General features: G+C 49.4%; 1 protein-coding gene across 1 annotated transcript; it reads right to left on the reverse strand.

Moving 5' to 3' along the window:
• Positions 1 to 5,291: 5,291 nt before the first annotated feature.
• Positions 5,292 to 6,605, reverse strand: LOC136067908 (uncharacterized). Its single transcript, XM_065774348.1, has one exon. It carries the CDS (start codon positions 6,603 to 6,605, stop codon positions 5,292 to 5,294), a length of 1,314 nt encoding a protein of 437 aa, XP_065630420.1.
• Positions 6,606 to 11,678: the final 5,073 nt, after the last annotated feature.

The following is an 11,678-nucleotide window of genomic DNA, read 5'->3' on the forward strand; positions in this document are numbered from 1 at the left end:
CCTCGCATTTATGGGCGGGAAAACCCGCATGGTTCCTCGATTTGAGGTATAAATACCCATTCAAACTGCTTTTTCCTCTTTTTCATTTGCAATTAAGAGTTCTCGCGCGTCTATCTTGAGTCCAGCCAAACTCTCACTTACATCTCCAGCACAAAAAGCCTATCCGAGGAGCTCCTCCTCATTCCTGTAAGTCGCTCTATCCCTCTCTAAGCTCTTTTCCTCTCTACTCCCTCTTCTCTTTCATTTTCTCTTCCTTAGTTCTTTTAGGCATTGCTTGGGATGGGTAGATTTAAGAAGTATGTCTACACTGAGGAAGCGATGGAGAAATTCATCGCCGACTATGGGATACCTAGCAACGTAGGTTTGAGGTATTGTGAGGATGGGGAGTGGCTCCTTCGGAGAGAGGACGGTGAGGTGGTGATTCCCATTATCACCTTCCTCGAAAGGGGTATGAGAATCCCCATGGGACCGGTGACGAGGGGCTACCTCACGCACTTTCGATTAGCCCCCACCCAGTGCGCAATAAATGTTTTTAGGATTTAGGGCTGTGTGGACGCCCTGAATGAGAAGATGGGGCTGAGGTTGACCCACCACGACGTGAACTGGTGTTACAACATTCAACTCCTTAAGGGCAAGTCGTATTACCTAAAGACAAGGGATGACAGGGTACGGCTCATCCAGTGCCTCCTCGAGTCTAGCAAGGGGTTGAACGAGGATTTCCTCATCGTGTCCGGAGAGTGGCACGATGGCCTTCACTGCCCAATGACGGAGGGGATGGGGCAGTGGGAATAGGAGGGGATTCAAGTTCTCTTTTCTTTTCTTTTTTTTTTTCTTTTTTTTGTTAGTGCAATTTGCTTCGTTTGCTTACTAACGTGAATGTGTTTTCTTCCTGCAGACCCGCACGCCTTCGAGCGCCACTTCAACCTGGTCAACAGGGAGGATTTGCAGAAAGTACTAAGGGTAGCAGTTTTTGTAAACGAAGACGACCATCAAGTTAGAGCCGCCCACAAAATCTTGGGGTACACTCCTGTTCAAAAATCGTTCTCGGCTCCGAAGCACGTGATCAGAGCAAACAACCCTCGGCTGCAGAAAATCACTGTAACCGAGGACGGGTTTCTGTTCCCCGAGGAGCCCTCCGTTCCAGAAGTCGTCACATTGGCCGACCCCTCTTCCTCCCACAGATTCGCCGAAGCCACAGAGGAGGATCCAGAGAGGGAAGAGGAAGAAGCTGATTTTGGCCCCGCCGAGGAAGAGTTTGATATTTTTGATCAAGTCGATTAGTCCGAGGATCCTCCCGGAGACTTGGGCGACCCTCGTCTAACCGAAGCGGACCTTCTAGCGTCAGAAACCTCTCCTCGGCTAACGATGGGTTACAAGAGGAAACCCCACACCAGCTTGTTAGATCTGATCGAAGGCCAACTGGGGAAGTCCCAACAAAAGCTTTCCCCTCCTCCTCCCAAGACTCAACCTGTCCAGACCAAGTCAACTTCTGCCCAGCAAAAGCTTCCCCCTCCTCCTCCGCCTCAGACAAGTTTGCCTTTTGGGTCCGTGCCCATCGATCCCAAGAAGAAGAAGGACAAGGGCAAAAGGCTCATGGAGGATAAGTCAGTGTCCTCGCAGGATGAGGACAATACTCTGCGGCCTTCCAAGCAGATAAGGATAGGCGGCAAAAGCTAGGATAGGCAGGTCATCACCATCCCGTCTGAGGCTCAGGCCTGGCTCCCCGCCCCAATGCTCTATGGGGAGCCTCTGAGGGACGACGCCTCCCTCAGAGACTTTAACGAAGGCGAAGGTGCGCATGTGGCCGACACGTTGGAGAGATGCCTATTGCTCCTTACGGATATGGCCGAGTTGGATTCTTTGAGGAGCAAGCAGGTCTTCCTCAGCCTCAAGCGTTACCTGGGAATGGTAAGAACCCCAGTACTTATGATTTTCCTGATTTCAACTTTTTTTTTTTTTTTTTTGAGTTTGGCTCATTGTGCATTGGTTATTCTGGTAGGCTGTCCAGGCTACCTTTAGATTCGAGGCGGCGGCCAACGACCAGGGGAAGGCCCTGGACCTGGAGCGTGAGAGGCGCTTACAGGCCACTCGTACCCTCAAGACCTCCGAGGCTGACCTCGCCACGGCCAGGGAGGAGTTAAAGGCGATGACCAGGGCTCGAGACAGCGCGGTGTCGGGTCTCGCTGGTGCCGAGAACCAGGCTAGGGAGCAGACGAGGCGTTTGGATGAGGCGGAAGAGCAGCTGAAGATCGCAAAGGAGCTGACCGAGGATCTAAAAGCGAAGGTGGTTGCTACCGAGGGGGCCCAAAAGGCGGTGGAATGGGCCAAAGGCGAGGCCCTGAGGGTTAAGGCCGAGGCGGATTTTGGTAGGGAAGAGGCCCTGGCTGCTAAGGAGGATGCCGAGGCGGCAGCCTATGCTGAGGGGGTAGTCGAGATAGAGGCCGCCTACAAAACTCAGTTTCCTGGGGTGTGCCGGCGCTACTGTTCCCAGGTCTGGGCTGAGGCCCTCAAACAAGCCGGGGTGGAGGCCTTGTCCGACCTGTGGAAGGCGGAGAGCGTATACTACCCCCCTGCCATTCGCGAGGCCGCTCCCGATGGCGCCAAGGCTGGGGAGGTTGTTGAGGAGGTAGGGGCTTCGGTTGTTGAATCAGGGGAAGGCCCCAACAAGAAGGCGCCCCAAGAGGTTGAGAATGTCCCTTTCGACGCCCAGGTCCCTACCACCGAGGAGGCAGCCATACTTGTCGTGCCTCTGCAGGCTATCCCTTTAGGCCAAAGCTCAGAGGACCCTGAAGCTGCCGCCAGCCAGCCATCCACTGGGGGCGAGATTGAGCAGAAGGAATAGATCCCTTGGCGTCCTGATCTATTCTGCCTTTGCCATTTGCTTTGTCTTTTTCTCTTCCCCTTTTTTTTTTTACAATGTAATGTGGCTCTTGTCACGCAACTTTTAAGGACTTATTGTAATGCGAGTTTAATTTCCCTTTTTATCTATTCTGGCTGTTTATTTGCTTGCATGCTATTCGCTACTCCTTTTTTTTTTTTTTTACTTGCATAATTTTAACTCTAATTGTATCTCGGCTAATCACGGCAGTAACTATAATAACGAGAGGGTGTGTATGCTTGGGCAGACCCTTTATGTCCCAAGGGCTAGGTAGGGTTTTGGTCCTTCCTAACATAGGTCCCCTATGGGGTAGTTGTTTTTCCGTGGGCTGGAGTCCGAGGCCCATGTAAGGCCTCGGTTATGTCTGACACTTAGAATCTTTTTGAAGTAGTTAGTTTCCCCATAGGCTTGAGTCCGAGGACTATGCAAGGCCTCGATTATGTCTGACACTTAGAATCTTTTTGAAGTAGTTAGTTTCCCCATAGGCTTGAGTCCGAGGACCATGCAAGGCCTTGGTTCTGTCTAACACTTAGAATCTTTTTGAAATAGTTAGTTTCCCTATAGGCTTGAGTCCGAGGAGCATACAAGGCCTTAGTTCTGTCTAACACTTAGAATCTTCTTGAAGTAGTTAGTTTCCCCATAAGCTTGAGTCTGAGGACCATGCAAGGCCTTGGTTCTGTCTAACACTTAGAATCTTCTTGAAGTAGTTAGTTTCCCCATAGGCTTTTGAGTCCGAGGACCATGCAAGGCCTTAGTTCTGTCTAACACTTAGAATCTTCTTGAAGTAGTTAGTTTCCCCATAGGCTTGAGTCCGAGGACCATGCAAGGTCTTGATTCTGTCTAACACTTAGAATCTTCTTGAAGTAGTTAGTTTCCCCATAGGCTTGAGTATGAGGACCATGCAAGGCCTTGGTTCTGTCTAATATTTAAAATCTTCTTGAAGTAGTTAGTTTCCCTATAGGCTTGAGTCCGAGGACCATGCCTAACACTTAGAATCTTCTTGAAGTAGTTAGTTTCCCCATAGGCTTGAGTCCGAGGACCATGCAAGGTCTTGGTTCTGTCTAACACTTAGAATCTTTTTGAAATAGTTAGTTTCCCCATAGGCTTGAGTCCGAGGACTATGTAAGGCCTTGGTTCTGTCTAACACTTAGAATCTTCTTGAAGTAGTTAGTTTCACTTAGAATGGCCATCGAAACGGGAGCTACATAATTAGGAGAGGCTTAAAATCTGGATCAAAAGAGACTTTTTCATTAATAATAATATCTTTTCAGATTATTTACATTCCATGGGCGAGGTACAGGTTTTTCATCTAAATCTTCTAAATAGTATGCGTCTATCCCTGTTATTGAGGTAATTCGGTAGAGCCCCTCCCAGTTTGGTCCTAGCTTCCCCCAGGAGGGGTTCTTGGCAGCCTCTACGACTTTCCTTTGCACCAAGTCCCCCAATGCTAGTAGTCTGAGTTTTACATTGGCATCATATCTTTGCTTGAGTTTTTGTTGGTGATAGGCCAACTGGACCATTGCTCGTTCTCTTCGCTCGTCAACCAGGTCCAGGCTCCTCCCCAACAGTTCGTCGTTGCTGTCTAGAGTGAAAGAGCTCGTCCTTTGCGTTGGGAAGTTTGTCTCTAGGGGGATCACTGCCTCGGCACCATAAGTCATGGCAAAAGGTGTTTCCCTTGTTGACCGCCTGGGCGTAGTCCGGTACGTCTAGAGAACGTGGGGCAGTTCCTCTACCCATCTTCCCTTGGTGTCAGCCAGTCTCTTCTTGAGCCCATTGACGATGACTTTGTTGACAGCCTCTGCTTGTCCGTTTCCCTGAGGGTAGGCGGGCGTTGAGTACCTGTTTGTGATCCCCAATTCACAATAGTATCTTCTGAAGGCCTTGCTATCGAATTGGAGCCCATTATCCGAGATGAGGGTATGCGGGACATCGAATCGCGTGACAATGTTCCTCCAAAGGAATTTCTTTGCGTCCACGTCCCTGATGTTGGCCAGGGGCTCTGCCTCTACCCATTTGGTGAAGTAGTCCGTCGCCACCAAGAGATATCTCTTATTCCCTGATGCTTTGGGGAAAGGACCTACAATGTCCAAGCCCCACTGGACAAACGGCCATGGACTGGACAACGGATTGAGGGCCCCCCCGGGCTAATGAATATTAGGGGCGAACCTTTGGATGGGTCACACTTTTTGACATAGTCTAGGGCTTCCTTCTGCATTCCTGGCCACTAGAATCCTTGCGTGACGGCTCGGTAGGATAGGGATCTTCCTCCCGTATGGCTCCCACAGATTCCCTCGTGCAGCTCTTCGAGTAGTAATTCTGCTGCTTCGGGGTCGACGCACAGTAGGTATGGTCCAGAGTAGGAGCGCCTATACAGCTTGTGGTCCTTGGACATCCAGAATCGAGAGGCACTCCTTCATATTTTCTTTGCCTCTGACTTCTCCTCGGGCAGAACATCGTCTTTGAGGAATCTTATTATGGGGTCCATCCAGCTGGGGCCCATTCCAACCTGATGGATGGGGATTGCTCCCTTTGCCACCTCACCTGCTCTCTCCAGATGCTCCACAAGTATGACCCGAGGCAGACTCGCAGCCGAGGAGGTCGCGAGTGTGGCTAACGAGTCGGCATGGTTGTTCCCACTCCTGGGAATGTGAGACAAGCTGAAGGGGCTGAACTCTGACTGTAAGCACTTGACTTGGCTCAAGTACTCTTGCATTCTCGAGTCTTTGGCCTCCATCTCTCCCTTTACCTGCCCTACCACCAATTTCGAGTCCGAGAATATCTCAACCGACTTTCCTCCCATCTTCTGTACCATGACCATTCCTTGCAATAATGCCTCGTACTCGGCCTCGTTATTTGTGGTCGAGAATCTGAGCCTCAGGGACTTCTCTATGACATGATCTTCAGGGGATACTAAGACTATTCCTACTCCTGACCCTCTTTGGTTTGCTGCGCCATCAACATATACTTTCCAGCATGGTGACCTCGAGACAGAGACTGCTCCAACTGGCTTCTCATCAGCGATCCTTCCCTCGGCCCCCACTTCTATAGTAGGCTCAGCGAACTCCGCCGTTAAGTCTGCCAGAACCTGGCCCTTTATGGCGGTCCGAGGCATGTATTTAATGTCGAAGGCCCCCAGGATGGTATTCCACTTCGCAATTCTTCTTGTGTAATCGGCGACTCTAAGTACGAACTTCAAGGGTAATTGGGTTAAAACGACCACCGTGTGAGCTTGAAAATAATGGGGCAGCTTTCGCGTAGCGTGGACCATAGCAAGTATGGCTTTCTCCAAGGGTGAGTACTTGACCTCGGTTTCGGGCAATGACTTGCTAACGTAGTAGACTAGTTTTTGGATACCACTGTCATCTCGTATCAGCACCAGGCTCACAGCGTGGTGTGCCACGGCAATGTATGCGTATTGGACCTCGTCGGCCTCCAGATTAGACATGATGGGCGGCCGGGCTAGGTAATCTTTGAGTTGCTGGAAGGCCATGGCACATTCTTCGGACCACTCAAATCCTTTCCACTTATTGATCAGGAGATAGAACGGTCTGCACCGGTCAGCCGACCTGGAAATGAATCGATTCAGAGCCGCGATCATTCCAGCAAGCTTCTGGATCTCTTTGGGGTTTCGTAGAGGCCTTAGGTTTTGGATAGCCCTGATTTGGTCGGGGTCAACCTCGATCCCCCGGTGGGTGATGACGTAGCCTAGGAACTGGCCAGATCCCATGCCAAACAAGCACTTGGAAGCATTTAGTTGCAGCCTGTGCTTTCTGAGGACGTCGAATATACAGCCGAGGTCCCCCAGATGCTCTTCACCACCATATCATCAACATAGATCTCAATGTTTTTTCCCAACAGCGGCTCGAACATTCTCGTCATCATCCTTTGATAAGTAGATCTAGCGTTTTTCAGGCCGAATGGCATCACCTTGTAGTGGTAGTTCCCGATGGGTGTCACGAAGGCCGTCTTCTCCTCATCCTCCAAGACTAATAGGATCTGATGATAGCCCTAAAAGGCATCTAGGAAGCTCATCCGAGGAAGGCTTGTAGTCGCATCCACCAGCTGGTCTATTCGTGGCATTGGGAAGGGGTCCTTTAGGCATGCTTTATTCAGGTCCGTGAAGTCTACGCAAACCCTCCATTTTCCGCTTTTCTTCTTGACCACCACAGTGTTGGCTAACCACTCGGGGTAGAATACTTCTTTAATAGCCCTCGCGCGTTTAAGCTTATTGACCTCCTTCTTAATTGCCTCGGCGTGCTCCTTTGACGGGCGTCGGGGTGGCTACTTCTTGGGGGTCACAGACGGGTTGATATTAAGGTGGTGACGGATGAAGGATGGGTCAATCCCTAGGGCATCGTAGGGATCCCATGCGAACACGTCAAGGTTCCTCCTGAAGAACTCAAGCAACTCCTCTTTCTCCTAGGGAGGCAGTTGGGTTCTGACCTGAAAGAACCTCTCCTGGTCGTCGTCGATGACCACTTTTTCTAGGCCTTTAAGTTTTGCTTCCTCGGCGGCCGTATCAGCTGGTGCCACCGAGGTAGTTAACTGCTATAAGTTTTCGGCCACGGCGGCCGAGGATCCCGTATCTTGCCGACGTGAGGTAGCTGCCACCATACACCGCCTTGCCATTGATTGGCATCCTTGGATCTTGAGGACTCGGCCTCCTGACAGGAATTTCACCTTTTGGTGCAAAGAAGAGGCAACGCCTCCCAAGGTGTGGAGCCAAGGCCTTCCTACAATGGTAGTGTAGGGGGAGTACGTGTTCACCACTATAAAGTCCACTTGCACTACTTTCGGGCCGGTTTGGATGGGCAACCTGATCGCGCCTTCCGAGATGACTAGCTTCCCATCAAAGCTCATCAAGGGGGAGCTATAGGGCGACAGGTCCTCAGGCTTTAGTCCTAGCCCCTTATAAAGGTCGGGGTATATGACCTCAGCCGCGCTGCTGCCATCCATCATCACCATTCTGACGTCGTAGTCCCCAATTCTGAGGGTGATCACCAAAGCATCGTCATGGGGTTGGGTGGTCCCGTCCTTGTCCTCATCGGAAAAAGTTAGGGTCGGGTGACAGCCTCTTCTGGCCTTCTTTGGCTTGAACTGGGACTCCCCGGCGGCCACCTAGGTCACAGACAGCACTCGCGAAGGGTGCATGCCTGTTCTTCCTGGCATGGCCAGGATCACATTAATCGTTCCAGCGGGCTGCCTCATGGCAATGTCCCTCCGTGGCTCCTAGTAGGTCTGGCCCTGATGGCTGTTGGAATGGTGCAGGAGGTGCTTCAGCTTCCCCTCCCGGACTAACTGGTCCAAATAGTTCCAGAGATTCCTGCAGTCCTCCGTAGCGTGCCCGTGGTCTTGGTGATATTGGCAGTAGCGGTCTTGATTATGCTTCTCAGGATCCCCCGACATCTTATTCGGCCACTTGAAATACGGTTCGTTCTTGATCTTTTCTAGCACCCTGTGTACCGGTTCTCGGAACACAGCGCCGACAACCTGGGCGTTTGTCACCCCAGATTGTTCCATGAAATCTCTCCTCGGACGGGCATTGTTATACCGGTCCGACCTGGAATCCCTCCTCTCCTGAGGGATAGCATTCTCCTTCCCCTTGCCCTATAGCAAGTCTTCCTCCACCCGTTTGTATTTGTCGATCCGATCCATTAACTGCCGCACGCTGGTGGCGGGCTTACCAGTTAAGGACTTCCTCAGGCCGTGCCCCATCGGGAGCCCGTTCTTGAATGTGTTGATGGCGACATCGTCGTACTTGCCGTCTAGCTCGTTGTAAATCTCCCAATACTTGTCCGAGTAAGCCTTGAGGGTCTCGTCGTCGCGCATGGTCAGGGACAGCAACGCGCTCATGGGCCGAGGAGGTCTGCTGTTCGTGACAAAACGGGAACCAAAGGCCTGGGTCAGTTGTCTATACGAGTCTACGGAATTCGTCCTCAAGCCATTGAACCACCTCATTGCCATAGGTCCCAAGCTGGACGGGAAGACTTTGCACATCAGCGGCTCATTCTTAGAGTGAACGGCCATCCTCTGGTTGAACTGGCTCACGTGCTCCACGGGGTCCGTTTTGCCATTGTAAATGGTGAAGGTTGGCTGCTAGAACCTTTGAGGGAGCACCGCCTATTCTATGCGACGCGTAAAGGGCGACCTAGAGAGCCGGTCCAGCGCCCTGCTTATGGCGTCACTTCCTAAGCCCCTAGGGGTTGGGCTGCCACGCCTACGCCTCTGGTAGCGCTCATCCTCGTGGGAGAAAGTTTCGCTCGGGGGTGTTATCGACCTTTGCTTGTAGTCGTCATCATTTTCGTCGTCAGAGGGTAAGTCAGGGCTGGGCTCGGATTGCCTTCGCTGTGCATGGCGCAGCTTTCTCTTCAAATCATCTATCTCTCGCTGCATGGCCACCTTACCGTCCTGTCTCTGGGATGCGTGACTCTTATCCTCTTGCGATCGCGTGGCCGGGCTGTTATCGCGCCTCTGGGGTACGCGGCCGCTTCTATGGGTGTGGCTTTCGCTAGTTTGTGAGGTATGCACGCTTCCTTCTCGGAATCATCCGTTCTCCTCATTGTGGCCATGCCCAGTGTCACCATAGTTATTTGGACACTGGGATCTAGCTGGTTCGTGCCGATGGGAGGGTCTGATCCTACCATGCCTGGCTGTTGCCCTTACTGATGCACGAGTTCTTTCCACATATGGCGCCAATTGTAGGGACCAGGTTTGAGCTCCTGATGGGTTACGAGAGTGGACCCAAGCCCAGCTAGCCCTGCAATTAATTTGTAGAGAGCGGGGTCAAGAACTAGGCCCTAGTAAGGGGCGCAACGACCATGCGTGGTGGTTTTCAGATGAACGTGAACAATCATGCTCCTCGGCCTTTTTCTTGGGAGCTTGTAGTTCTTAAGACTTCCTTCGCGATTGGTTACCATTGCCTCCCCTTTCTAAGAGGGACCCCTTACATTATATACCCCTTTCCCCATTGATCCTGGTCCTACATTTGTTAAGCAACCAGGCCACTACTTGAGTACTTGTCCCATCAGCCACCTTCCCATTCCTCCTGTGGGTTGCGGCAACCAAGGCAACACTGTTCTGTAACCCCTTCCTTATTAATGTGGCCAGGACGTTAGTTGTGGGCATTTAATGTGGAGGTGACAGCTCGTCTTAGACTTGCTCCACCGTCGTGCTTCCATGGTTGACATGTGGCACTTACTCCTTCCTCCTCGGATATTTAAGAAGACCCCCCTAGATGGTGTGGTGCTTGGGTACTTCTATGGTCTTGGGTGTCCGAGGACAGAGTCGTCCTCGGACCAGCTCCTTGGGGACTGGACTTCTAACTTTTGTCCTCGGACCCTACATGCCTCCTCGGCATGGGCTTTTGGGCCTGATTTGAAGTGGGCCGAGGCTGCCTGACTTTCTGGCCCCACAGCTAATATTAGTTTTGTCTTTCATTATATTAATTTTTTTTCTCTCACCTCTTGCTCTCATCGGATCCCTTCTCTCTCTCTCTCTCTCTCTCTCTCTCTCTATCTCTCTTTATGAAGATAATATTAAAAAATGAATGAAAAATGATTATTTAAATAAAAAGAAGGATTTAGAATAGATAATATGATATGTGTATTTTTGAAAAGTGATTGCGTAAAATAAAAAAAGTAGGTTCTTATACTAAAATAAAAAATAAAAATTGCATGAGCTGATGCGAATACTTGTTAGAGTGGTGTTGAAAAAAAAAAAAAAAAAAGGAAGAAATGATAATGATAAAAGAAAGAACAGATAAATGAAGAATTGAAGATGATGACATCCTACCCTAAAAGGAGGAATTGGAAATTCTTAGATACTAGCATTCATATTATTCATTACTTATGTATGGTCATACTAATTATTACTTATGTGGAAAGAGGTGACTACAATAGAACGAGGAAGGAATATTTTGATGGTGACACCTGTTGAGGATACCTACCTTCGACAAACTCATCATCTGAATATTCCAGACTCTTCTAAAATTGTACCACATGCAATAAGAGAGTACAAAACAATGTTATTTCTATATTGTCTCCCTAATACTCTTATAACATTCCCCTTCAAGTTGGAGCAGATATGTTATATAAGCTCAGTTTGGAACAAATAGAATCTAGTCTACTCCTACATAATGCCTTTGGAAAATGATAGCAATGGCTCCACTTAGAATCTTGTTTCTCACAAAATGATAATCTATTTCAATGTGTCTGGTCCTTTCATGGAACACATGTTTGGATAATGACTTGATTATAGTGGGATAGGACATAGGATAAGGTACTATAAAGCAAAACTTTGGAAGAAAGTTTTGTAAAAGCAAGTTAGTTCTGTAGCAGTATGTGCCGTCCCCTTGTGTTCTGCTTCTGCGCTAGACCGAGCAACTATATTTGCTTCTTACATTTCCATTTTGCATGCCAATATCCCATGGACCTTCTATTCGAAGATGATCTTGCCTAGTCTGCATTCTTAGATAACAGTCCTAAAATCAATCATTACTTGTATATTGGAGAGGTGTTTACAATAGGATGGAGAACATTCTGATTGTTTGTATAGCTAAAAATGACACCTCACCAGGGACACCTTATAACTGGAATATTTCACTCTTTTTAGAAGAGTATCGTTCATACAACACAAGACTACAACATAATGTTCTCTCTTTAACTGTTTAACATACAAATACATATGTACTACAATTTGATCCATTTGATCTTCGCATTTAAAAGTTCATGTATTGAATACTCCACCTGTGGTCGGAACCAGTCCCTATGTGCATAATTGTGAATAAGCACAAACATAAGAC

This window comes from Quercus suber, unplaced genomic scaffold, assembly GCF_002906115.3.
Source record: "Quercus suber isolate HL8 unplaced genomic scaffold, Cork oak 2.0 scaffold_91, whole genome shotgun sequence".
Taxonomy (NCBI): domain Eukaryota; kingdom Viridiplantae; phylum Streptophyta; class Magnoliopsida; order Fagales; family Fagaceae; genus Quercus; species Quercus suber.

Coding starts and splice junctions, on each gene's coding strand:
- LOC136067908 (XM_065774348.1), bottom strand. CDS start 6,605: ATGGGATCTGGCCAGTTCCTAGGCTACGTCATCACCCACCGGGGGATC.